The 13374-nt window shown below is 36.3% G+C and overlaps 1 protein-coding gene across 2 annotated transcripts in view; it reads right to left on the bottom strand.

The window, feature by feature from the left end:
* sec23a (Sec23 homolog A, coat complex II component) overlaps nt 1-13374 on the bottom strand; it is a 49410-nt gene that overhangs the window by 4076 nt on the left and 31960 nt on the right. For both annotated transcript variants that reach the window (XM_052011386.1, XM_052011395.1), the window contains exons 10-16: nt 12841-12964; nt 11176-11256; nt 10483-10572; nt 8534-8640; nt 4084-4237; nt 3887-3964; nt 3173-3334 (exon numbers count right to left, since the gene is read on the bottom strand). In XM_052011386.1, coding sequence (XP_051867346.1) covers nt 3173-3334; nt 3887-3964; nt 4084-4237; nt 8534-8640; nt 10483-10572; nt 11176-11256; nt 12841-12964 — 796 coding nt within the window. The remainder of the gene's footprint in view (nt 1-3172; nt 3335-3886; nt 3965-4083; nt 4238-8533; nt 8641-10482; nt 10573-11175; nt 11257-12840; nt 12965-13374) is intronic.

The following is a 13374-nucleotide window of genomic DNA, read 5'->3' as shown; positions in this document are numbered from 1 at the left end:
GTACTCTTAGCAGTGTGGAGGAACAGAGGGATCTTGGGGTCCAAGTCCATAGATCCCTCAAGGTTGCTGCGTAGGTCGATAGAGTTGTTAAGAAGGTGTATGGTGCATTGGCCTTCATTAGTTGGGGTACTGGGTTCAAGAACCGCGAGGTAATGTTGCAGTTCTATAGAACTCTGGTTAGACCACACTGTGTTCAGTTCTGGTCGCCTCATTATAGGAAAGATGTGGAAGCTTTAGAGAGGGTGCAGAGGAGATTTACCAGGATGCTGCCTGGATTGGAGAGCATGTCTTATGAGGATAGGTTAAGCGAGCTAGGGCTTTTCTCTTTGTAGCGAAGGAGGATGAGAGGTGACTTGATAGAGTCACCTACAAGAAGAGGCACAGATCGAGTGGACAGTCAGAGACTTTTTTTTCCAGGGTGACAATAGCTAACACGAGGGGACATAATTTTAAGGTGATTGGAGGAAGATACAAGGGGGATGTCAGGGGTAAGTTTTTTTTTACACAGTGGTGGGTGCATGGAACACACTGCTGGCAGAGGTTGTGAGGGCAGATACATTAGGGACATTTAAGAGACTCTTGGATAGGCACATGAATAATAGAGAAATGGGGGGGCTATATGGGAGGGAAGGGTTAGGTAGATCTTAGAGCAGGATAAAATGTTGGCACAACATTGTGGGCCGAAGGGCCTGTACTATACTGTAGTGTTCTATGTTCTAAAGATCTCCACCTCTCCATCTCCTTACAATCCTTTTCAGACCCTTTAATATACCTACTAACATCTTTTCTGGCTCAGTGCTTTTTTGTTTCACAAGAAGTACCTTGCCATTTTAGACATTAGATATTCTGTGTAAGTATGTTGTCACTTTTGGTTCTTAGAAATAACTTTAAAATACAAGAATCGTAACACATTGGGGTCAATGCCAATACTTTTATATTATTTAGAAGTAGGCAAGTCTTCTTCCTTGCCTTTTATACTTTCTAATAACATGTTTATAATTTGATGAAAAATTTAATAAACACTTTCCAATTATCAGAATGCTTCTCAAAAGCAAGTAAAGGGAAACTACCATATTCCTCCTCAAAGGCACACATTAAATTCAAAATACAGGGAGATAAACAAGCTGTACAAGAGTATATTTGTCCTTAGTTCCCCACCTTGTACATTTACATTTTCCATAAAACCATTTTATAATTAAATTGCCTGTTGTGCTACAATGTTCAGAACTGTGCCCAATTCCACAGAGGAGGAGATTTCAAATGTTGACCAAAGGTTTCTCAAATAGATTATTTTTTTCATTATTTAGGATATTGGCATTGCCAGCAAGGTCAGCATTTGTTGCCCATCCCTTATGTCCTTCAGAAGGTGATAGTGAGCCACCTTTTTCAATTCCTTAAGTTTTTCTGGTGACTGTATTCTAACATAGCAATGGTGTAAGAGAGTTCCAGACGATGATGAAATGATGATATATTTCCAAGTCAGAATGGGTTGCAAGTTATAGGGGAACATGCAAGAGGTAGAAAGGCTGTGGGACCAGTAATACTGAAGACATGCTTCAGAAGCAGCTCCTCCTCTAACTTTGCTGTTCTGGTACAGTTACAACATTGGCATCCACCCAAGGATGTGGAAAATTTCCCATACATATCTGCCCATAAAAGCAGGACAAATCCAATCCAGCCAATTAGTCTGCTCTCAAATCATCAACAAAATGATGGAAGGTGTCCTTAAGGATACTCTCAATAATCTGCTGAGGGATGTTTAGATTGAGCTTCTCCAGGACTCTGTGGATCCAGAAATCATCAGAGTCCTCAAAGCACAGACCAAAGCAGCCAAATTCCATTGGTCCAGTAAGACTGATTGCTGTTGACATCAAAATAGCACATGATTGTGATATTCAGGAGCTCTGGTAAAAAGTCAATGGGCATCAAGTTGAAAGCACTCCAATAGTTGGAGATGCATCTCAAATGAGGAAGATGGCTGTGGTTGTTAAGTGTCAATCATCCCATCATCAGGACTGCAGCAGCTCAAGGTGAAAGCGAAGCCACCATGTTGTCAAGAGCAATTAAGAATGAGTAATATATCCTGGCCTTGTAGCAATGCCCACATGCTGAAAAATGAATTAAAAAGTAACTCTCTTACTCTGAATAGATTTGATAGCTACTCACTCCATTAAAACTGCTACTGGAGCACCTCTCCTTTAATTTCACTACTGAATTCAAGTATAGCATAAACATTTGATGAAACTGCCCTCCACAACAATGCCTATTTTGTTATGATGGGACAGTTTATTTGCATTCTGCAATCAACCTTTAATTTGCCTTGGAAGCACAATGCTATTTTCATACAACCTTCCTAGAGATTTATTAAAAGCACAAATATGGGGAAGTATATTATATATTTTACAGCAAGTGCTTATAGCCAACCACATAGCCAACTCTCTTTACAACCACTCTAGGTCAGTGATTAGGTCAGGTAAAGGCACAGGTTTTGGGGACCAATTGGTTTGCACATTCCAAATCAAATACACTACATTATTGTTTTTTTAAAATTGCCTCCCCCTAAGTTTGGGATTGATATAAAATAGCTTCACTTTGTTTCAATGCTAAACTAATTTAGCTCAGTTTAACTTCAGTGTAAACACTGCTCTTGTTTGGTGACCAATTGGGTTCATGCTTAAGCCACATTTATAACATAAGTGTAGCCTCTGCACCAAGTAAAAACTGTTTTAAGCAGGCACTACAGTTATACTAAATTTATGCTGTGCAAGCTTGCTTAAGCTGAAAATGCCCAAATGCTTTTCAAATAAGATCACAGCTTGGACTAGGAAACAATGGTTAATGATTAGTTTGTGTTGGACATTCGTCAGTTTTGCATGGAGAATATTTGAACAGGAACAAGACCATTCAAATTCTCAAACTTGAGTCACCATTCAATTACATAATGGTTGATCTGTATTTTTATTCTATTGATCCTTAGCACCCTCCCTTAAGAAAAATCCCATCTTTTTTTTAAATTATAATTTTAACATAGATTAATATGTATTTAAATGCAAAAATTAATGAATTCTCTCATTGCATTTAATATTTGAAAGCCCAGGTGTAATATCAGCTCAGCAATCATTCAATGTGATATCCACATATGAATGAAATATCTGGAACCATGACTTCTTACCTCTGGAGGGCCATTAAAAGAATAGGCATATAGGATCGGTTGAATCATAATAAGAGACTGTGTAAGATCCTGGCGCATGAAATGGTGACGGTAGTAAGAACTCTCATCAGGACTGTTGTTAAAAACTTGCAAGAATGGAGAACGCCTCAGATGAAACATAAACTAAAACAGAAACAAAATTGCTGTACATTTGTATAGCAAACGTATTTCTATCAATTCAAGGTTTTGTTCTTTATTGCATATCATAGATCCAGCACTTGTTTTTTTTCCCCCCTTTCCTCATTCATCTCTTTCTATTTATATCTGCTCCAGACAGATCAACTGCGATTAACATGCTCTCATCACCCTTTCTCAGATGGCATCATGACCTTCCTTTCACTCAATCTCTCAGCTTCCACCAGGTTCTGTCCAACTCTCCCTTCTCTGCAATTTAATATGTATTTGATTTCCTCCTTTTCCCAGTTTTGATGAAAGGTCTGTTTCTCTCTTCAAAGATGTTGCCTGACATGCTGAGAATTTCTAGCATTTTCTGTGTTTTTTTTTATATCAGATTTCCAGCATCTGTAGATTATTTTGCAATTCCATAAAATAACATAATTTTAAACTCCACAGTGCATACTTTACATATTCAAATGAACACAATGTTAAAAGTTTAAGTGAACCAAAAATCACAAAAAAAAACACATAATTTGAAATAAAGTTCTCACTTCATACCTGTGGGTACAACGAAAATGTTTCAGAGAACTTGAAAGAGGCTGGATCATCCTTGTGGTAATCTCCAAATTTCTGACACTGATAAAGAAGAAAATATATTGCATATTATATTTTTAAAATAACAGAACAACAGAATAAAATAGGCAATCAAATTTCTTGCCTCTTCCCCCTCCCCCCAACCAGAAAATAGATCTTACCAGTCGTATAAGTTGTCGGTCTAGCCATCTAAGGACATCTGGTCCCTCTTCAGTCTCTGCTCTGTAAACTGCCAATCTTGCCATTAGAACAGCTGCAGCTTCCTGGTCAAAAGATGCAGCAATGTTCTGGATATGTGTCTGTGCATCAGCCCAACTTTACCAAAAGGACGAAAAACAGAGAATTTTTTATAAACTGTAATCAATAAATGCTTTAAGAAAAGCTGAGTATATCCATAAATGTAAATTAGTAATGATTATTCTGATAATCAGCTTCATGCCTCAAACTTGAGTGTAATCATTTACAACAGGGCAAATTTAATCCAGCCAACTAGTACCTGATCCATTTCCTCTCAATCAACGAATTATAGAAGGAAGCAGTCACTGCCAGTGCTATTAGTGACACTTACACATCAATGACCAGTTCGAGCATTTTGAGGACCACTCATCTCCAAGTCTCATGTTTGCCTTGAACAAAACATGGAGTACAGAGCAGAATTCCAAAGGTAACTTAAGTGACTGCCTTTGACATCAAGGCAATACTGGACCAAGTACGGCATCAAGCAGCCCTAACAAAACTGCAGTCCATGAGAATCAAAAGGAAAACTCACCACTTGCTGCAGTCATTTTTCACACAAAAGAGGCAGTTATGGTTGTGCAAATGTTTCCATCATTCACTAAAAAAAAGCATCAATCTGTATACAAATGCTTATCCTCTGCTGAAGTTCCTAGACTTGGTTTTTACAAGTATACAGATTTTAATCTGAGCAACTGACATACAAGCATCTTATAATAGAAAATTATTAAAATTTCACAATTATTGTCATAGTAGCATATGCTGGTGACTAAAGTCAAACATAATACAGCAATCATTGGCAAAGTTTAATAATAAATCAGAAATATTTCAAAATTAATTTGACTGGCAGATATTGCTAAACAACAGCAAACACAGGTTGTATCAATGGTAGGTTTCTCTCAAACAAAGACTTTCAATGAGTAGTACATTATTAATTACAAGCCAAGGATGTGATGTAGGATATTAAAAAAGGTGGTACTATCAAATTTCAAAGCCCTCTACAATTTATAGCAGTAGAAGTATACTGCAGTTAACTTCATCAACATCAAGTCATTTTCTAGTTGGCAATATCACATTACATATTGTAGGTTACATAGAACTTCTTTTGGTGCCAGAGCAAAGAATATTTATAGTAATAAATATTAAAACGTTTATATAATTTGCTAAAAACCTTAGCAAAATATTCTGATTAAAAGTATTTTATGTTTCATTATGTCAATTTTGCAAAACTTTATGAATACAAAAATCTTCATTAAACAATCTGCCTTATCAATCAGATTTGCTTTTATGTTCTCAAATATAATGGCAAACAAGATATGATCAAAATTAAAAAATGTAAGGGCAAATGTAATCTTTCTGGGTAATTTAACACAAGTCAGATTAAGTATGGTAACCTAGATTTACAGTTAATAAACAATTGCTGATAACAAATATCCCCACACGATGGGTATTCTTTGATTATTACTGGCTACCAATTCTGAACATGAAATCACATTATTTTAGGTAACAAACTTTACCAGTTACTCCAAGGTCTCCAAAACATACAATACCATTTAAATATTTTTGTTTGGAACTGAGTTTTACAACAAGTCTCAAATTTACTGTTGTCCTTAAAATTAAAAGTTTCATATTCACTGCCACGTGCATAGCTAACAAAATATGTTATTTCTTAATGAATGTCAAATTTGAGCCAAATATTTAATTCTCGTACAAAAATACTCATTGACAAAAGCAATCAGAATCCTCCTGTTTTTTTTTAAAACAGCTGTATCTTTTCTCAAGACAAGAATATTTCTGTGCCGAACGCTAAACTGTCAATCCAAACAAATGCAAAAATGATTAAGAGCCTCAATTAATTCAGTCAACAATACCTTAAATGATCTTCCACCTCCTTAAATCACACTGAGTATTAACTGATCTGGTTGGATGTTTAGTATTTTTCAGGCTTCTGTACATGCTAAGTTTCAATGGTCCTCAGTATCTCATTCTTTTTTATGTCAAAACATTTTAATCATGGCAACTTCCTTGGTACTTTTCACCGGGCTGTTTGTTGCCTCCTCATGTATGTTGTCTTCTAAAAAGAAACACTCCCAGCCAATACCTGATCCTGTTTGATCCAGACACAACAGAACAACATTGCTTTTTCCTCTTTCTTCCTTTCGCTCTTCCCAAGCTGTCTCATGTTCCACTCCCACAATGGTTCCAAGACTCGCATGCTTTTTTAATACAAAGAACTATCTGGGCCCAATCCCATAATCTTTGCATTTTCCAGAAATTACCAGCATGCTGCCCATTTTGAGGAAAAATAAATGCAAGACATATATAATAGCATAGATTAAAGGGAAGTATAACTAAAGAGTTTAAAATAATGGAAGCATGGGTCAAGTTATATAGAAGCATATTATTTCCAGTAGTTAAGGGACCACAGGTGCATAATTAAATACAAGAACTGGAACAGACAGCAGGAGAAACCCCTTACAGTGGCAAGGGCATAGAATTCATTACCAAGGCCAGTCATCGAGGTTGAAACAATCTCAATATCCAAAATTAAAGTTGGTGGATGTAGGAAAATGGGCTGAGATCATTCATAAAAAGTGGTAAAATTAGGTAGAACTACTTGCTTTCTTGCAGAATAATTGTTCATGTGGCTGCTTAGGCCAATTCCCATTTCCATATTATTGCTGCCATGACTTCCCATATTAATTTTGTAACTAATTTCTGTAATCAGATAAGTAAGATTGAAATTCAGAATTTAAAGATTAAATCTAATAGATTTTGCTTTGATCACTGATCTAATTCAACATGCCTGCATTTGACCCACATATCATATTACCTTTAAAATTCAATCTCAGATTTAGCCTGTGGCAACTGAAGAATATTTTCCAATAACATTAAAAATTGTCAATGTTGTGTCATATATTTGCAGGGCTCCAGCCAACAGGTGCTGTTTACATACTCCTTCACACTGTTCCTTTCCCTCTTCAGGCTATAGAACCATCTGGTTGTTTACTCCCTCCATTTCAATCTCACTGCCACACTTTTTTTTATTAGTGTGTTCCCAACGTTTGTTAAATCCATTCTACCTTCTTGCACATTCTCTGGCACCCCTCTGATTTTTCCAGTCTTCTCTCTCCTTCCTGCTGTGTAATCTCAACTTCTTCTCAAACACTGAAAAACCCTGCTTCTAGCCAGCTCCTTGCTTAAGAGAGCATGGCTTCCCTATCAACTGAGTGCTTTCAGGGCAGCTACCCATCTTCCTGTGTTTCCCCTTGATTCATCACTCATCTTCTGTCAGGATCCCAGTCATTTTTACCCTATCCCAGAAATGAATCACAATTACTTTCTTCAAATGGACCTCCAAACATCAATTCCATTCTCCACCTGGCCCCCAAAACCACCCTCTTATTTCCATGTGTAGTTTCAAACCCAGTTTCTTATACCACTTTCAGCTGCCATCTGCAGAACAAGCCCCTTAGTGGTATTATTTTTAGCACTTTAAAATTCTCATGGTTGTCAAATGGTTGGAACTGGGCTGAGTAACTAAATATGGGAGACAGGGATATGGCCATCACAGGAAGCAAGAACTGCTCAACTGCCCTCACTTGCATCCCTAGTTTGTACACTTATTTCACTCAGCTTCACTCTTTCACACTAAGTTGCAAAAAGGCTGTTTGGGAGAATGAATTCTATGGGAGATAAACAGATGCACAAACAAAGTATTGACAAATCAACACAATCACAATGCTATCGGCATCTAAACCAACCATTACCTCCTGCTTTACATTATTATAGTTCACCACTTGCCACCCAGGCCATGCTCATATCTGTCCTGCAATCATCCATTAATGTTCCTCATGCTCACCCTACTTCTCCTCTGACTGCCCCTCCACAACTGCCCCCACCAAACAGTTTCAACAGCTAATCTCAAGGCCACTCCTTCATTATAGTCAAAGGACTAAAGTGACAAAATGAAAGAAAATCAGTAAGAATAGAAAAAAGGTAAAAGTATAAACAAAAAGGACAGAATATCAGCATCAAGAAGCCAAAAATGCAGGGAACAGACTCTTCGTGTTTTCACGAGCAACAAGATCCACAAGAAACATCACACACACACACACACACACACACACACACCACAAGTGGTTAAAAACCTGATTGCTAAGTAGCTCCTCACAGTGGAAATTAAAAGCTAACTCAACATTAGTAAATAGAAAGAAGGCAGGTAAGTTTTAAGTGCAAATCTGTAAAAATAATAATTGGCGGATTCAAATGCACAGGAGAGAGCTGCAATAGCACAACCTTGCATTTCTATTAAATTCTCCAGGTAAAATAGTGAAATTTCAAGAAGAATAAAGCTTTGTATTTTAAAAAACTTACTTTCTAGCAATTGTTGTAACTCTGATGCGCCTTTGTCCACTAGAATGCTGATACTGTGTCACAAACTGAATAGCACCACGACCACCTTGTGGAATTGGAGCATTGTGCTGTAAATAAAAATGTAACACTTAATGTTAAGAGATTTGCCCAAGAAAATGCAGCAGGCATAACAAAATCAATGCAGCAGCTTATGTACACAACAGCATTCAAGTCTAATCACAAACAATACCTTAGGTCACCACACACTTTCTAGAATTGTCATATCTAGTTCATAAGCACACTTAATGCAGCTTCCTATTGAAGGATGGACAGAACTGGATAAGCTGCAGTTAAGTCTTATGATTTCTGGTCAAATTGATATTTGCTGAAATAACCCTTGTATACAAAATAGAATTCACTACCAGTGACACCATTTTATAAAGAATTAATCATTCCTTGGTAACATAACAGTTTTTGTTCTCGTATATTCTTTGGGCTGCCAAGGAATTAGCAGAGACAAGCATATCTGGATCAAAATTATCTATATGATATTCTCCCAAATTATTTGGTATTGGTTTATTATTGTCACTTGTACTGAGGTACAGTGAAAAACTTATCTTGCATATCATTCGTACAGATCATTTCATTACACCGTGCAGTGAGGTAGTACAGGGTAAAATCAATAACAGAATACAGAGTAAAGTGTCACAGCTACAAAGAAAGTGGATAGTAAACCTGATTCTGATGTAAGAATTATTCACACATATTAATCATATACATTTCATAGAAGAAACATTTGATTTTGTATAATGCCCTTCAAGATCTCAGGACATTTTTTAGTTGCAAAGCACTTTGAAAATACTGTAGAAGGACAATCACTATTCTAAAGTATGTACCTGGACAAATATACACACATACTTTGATATCCAGTTCACATTCTATTCTTATACCCATCATTCACTTTATTCGCAGCACCACCAAAACTATAATCTGAGGACTTCAACTTCCAATTTGCTCTGACTAATCCCAAGATATGTAAATGTTCTGTGGTATTTACCACAATGATTTTGACAATGTGATGCCTTGCCCAGCACAACCTTTTCATTCCCTCAGGAACATAAAGGTGCACATCCTTAACCACCCCTGAGAAGGTTGGGGTGAGTCAACTTCTTGAATAATTAATAAAGGCTTGATATAACTAGGTAGCTTGCAAAGATTTTGGAAAGCAGTTAAAGGTCAACAAACAAAGCTGTGGGTCTGGAGCCACATATGCAGATAGGCAAAGGGTGGCAGATTTCCTTCTCTACAACAGTGCAGTATCATGCTAGCTTCCTCCTCCAGGTTTACTTGATTAACCAAATTTAAATTCCCCAGACCCTGTAATAGGATATCAATTTGTACCTCTGGGTTCTTTATACAAGCCTTTGTATTGCTAGTCCACTAACCCAACTATTGTGCTATCATTCTTAAATATTAATACTAATACATAATCAAGGCTGATAATAAACAAAGACTGTGATGCAGTCTATTGTATTTTCAAGATCAGATTTCAGAATCAGGTATGTATTCAAATGGAAATTGTAAGTCAATAAGACTAGGTAATAATTACATTTATTTAACCAGGCAATTAATTTAAAAACCCAGAATCCACTCAAAATTGATAGTGCAGATACTCTGGCAAGTGTGTATAAATACTGAGGAATTGAGGTAGACAGGATTTATGACAAATAATAGTAAGGAAGGTTTCTGGATTCTGGGAGAAGAGGGAATGTTGTATAGTAGTGGTGTGGAAGAAGATGCCCGTTTCAATATAAAATGTGGCCTGATAGTATCAGGATCCAGCAATATAGTAGAGAACTTTCAGGGATAATTGGAATTTAGAGTACCAGGATATAAATGCAAGTTGTTTGGTGCAGTAATCATAGGCAGGTGGCATCAGATCTCTAGAATACCATTTATTCTTCACAAACCTGATTCACAACCTCAAAGTAGATACCAAGAGTTGTATTGTGGTCCAGTCCACAGATCTTCCACTGGCAGGTACCACCTGTTCCAATTTCCTGTGAACATGATAAAACAAAGTTAGCTATTATCAATTTTTGACTCTACTATATTTAAATATTGCATCTTTGTTCCTAATGTGGCAATTTAGTTTTTAAGTTTTTAAATAAAACCCTTCCTTATTTCTTCACGCTGAGTCTGATGCCATTTGAAGTATCATGTACTGTAGATTTTTAAAACAATAACACGTCATCACTGTGTACTTCCAATTGCTATCCTGTGGTCATCTTGTCAATATTGCCCTAAAGTTTTCTTTGATCCTCCAAGAAATTAGCTATACCACCTCTGAAATCATCTGAAAATTTCAGACCACTCTGTCTATATGCAAGTTATGGAAGTGATCCCAAAAATGAACCTTGTGAGACAACTGTCCCTTTCAAACTACTTTGAGAAAATGTCTCCAACTGCAATTTTCTGTCCACTCCCTACTCACCAATTTTAATCCAGTTTGTGATACTTAACTCATTTCATATTCATTATTCTTCACTAATAATCTATTAAATTACAACCTGTCAATAATTTTTATGAAGTTGTTGTATACCACACCGAATGTATTCCCCATTTAATAAATTAAAAATTGATAGAAACACCATAACACTTACATTTTCTGACACACAGGGTCCTTTAGCACAAAGTGATATGCAGGGTCCAATAGCTCCAGAAATCTTGATTTCCCTTGACGTCTATTGGAGGAAATGCAGTTGAAAAAAAAATCACCGATATGCACTGCAGTTTGAAAACATCTTTAGAGACTGCTTTGATTGGCTAGCAATGTCTAGGATGTAATCAGTTTCTATATGATGCTCTGCAACTTGCATTAACCTTCTATTAAAAGTAAGCTTTCCAATTCAAAGTAACAATTCAATTAGAATATTAAGTTGTATTATGTTCAGTGCTAACCCCTACACAGCCAAATGTGATAAGCAAAACAAACATACAGATTTTGAAAAATTCATCGAAGTTCTACAGATTTTTAGTACATTATTTTATATGAAGTATCACAACATTACATTAAGAATTACAGCACTCAAGTTATTATTGCTTGCTTCCGCCTCAAGATTTTCAGGAAAACGGATACAATTTTAATAAAAATAAATATTAATAATAATCCAAGTCAAAAAAATAAAGTCACGCTTGAAAATTCAAAATTTGAAAGCATTCAGCAATTTGTTAGGTCAATTTCATAATTTATTCATTTAATTATAATTTTTAAAAAATTGCCGATAAACTAAAGCAAATTAACTATGGGGAAAAAAAATACATCAGGTATATCTTCTACAGTTTATTCCATAGACATTTTAAATTCTCAAAACTATTTGATGATATCTATTCTTGACACAAATAATGCTACTAAAAATTTTACTGGGCATCCTTATTTCATTGAAAAAAAATTAGCAAATCATGTCCATTTTATTTTCTAAAGACAGTTTCTATATGCATCAAAACAAAGCCATGAATGTCCATTTAGAACACAGGTGTTTAGTATCTAATCTAACATTAAGTCTTAATTAAGGAACTCCAAGGAGACTAGTGATACAAACATTTAAAACAAATGTCAATTACATATTCCAGCCAGCAAACAAACATAACAAGAAATATTGCACTTTGATTGGAATTTGATAATGTGAGCTTCTAGGAACAAAGCTAAGATTTTTATACATTTGAATTTTTATCTCACCTGGAAAGGCTGTTTAGCTCCTTGGATGGTGGTGAGGGAGGAGGTATAAGAACAAGGGTTGCACCTCCTGTGGTTGCAGGGGAAAGTGCCAGGGGTCAGTGAGGCATGGGTGGGAAGGGATGAGCAGACCATGGAGTCATGGAGGGAGTGGTCCCTGTAGAGGGCAGAAAGGGGTGGGGAGGAGAAGATATGGCTGGTGGTGGGATCTCAGTGTGGCTGGTGGAAATGACAAAGGATGATGTAGACACAAGAGACCGCAGATGCGGGAATCTGGAACAACACAAAAAGCACTGTAGGAACCCAGCAGGTCAGGCAGCATCTGTGGAAGGAAATGGACAGTTGATGTTTCGGGTTGATGCTTATGAAGGATGATGTGCTGGGTGCAGGGGCTGGTAAGGTGACAGGTGAGGACCAGGGGATCTCCATCTCTGGACTGAAAATGATATTCATGTTCCAACTAGGAACACAAGATCATGCCAAAAGTTATGATATCTGTCATTTCCAAAAATCTTGAGAATTCAAGAATATAGCCTCCAATCACAAACTATAGCAACAAAATGGATTACAAATGAGAAATTTTTACCAATACCTTAATTTCTAGTGTGCCTCCAAAAGCCATTTTAAATTGCCCCTGAATATCCTTTGTAAACACCCGTTGAAAGGTTTGTTTAAATAGAGATGTGTTGAACGAATCCCCCATCACCATGTAGCCACTTAAGGAAAGATAAAGGAGAAAAATTACAACAAATACTGGCTTCTAAGACAAATTAAATTAGAGAAACTACATGAAGGTCTTTAAAAGATTGTGAATCAGAAAAATGATTACAATTTCCAATACAAGATTACTTTCTCTCAGGAGATTAGACTCAAATTTCAATCTCAAGTTTGTTCCAGGAATCATCCTGCTATTTCAGCTCCAGCATGTTTGAACTGGTACATTTCATAGATTAAAGTTATTATAGTGAAGGAAAATTGATTCAAGTTATTATAAAAGGATAAATATCACTATTCTTTAACATGTTTGGCATAGCCAATGGAATAAAATACTGAGCATGAAATTTATCTTCAATACCGGTGACATGGTAACAACAATTACCAGTTCAATAATATTCCTATATTTAAA

The sequence above is a fragment of the Pristis pectinata genome, chromosome 1, assembly GCF_009764475.1.
Source record: "Pristis pectinata isolate sPriPec2 chromosome 1, sPriPec2.1.pri, whole genome shotgun sequence".
In the NCBI taxonomy this organism is placed as follows: Eukaryota; Metazoa; Chordata; class Chondrichthyes; order Rhinopristiformes; family Pristidae; genus Pristis; species Pristis pectinata.
The sequence above is the reverse complement of the archived record's forward strand: the minus strand, read 5'-3'. Positions and strand labels throughout refer to the sequence as shown.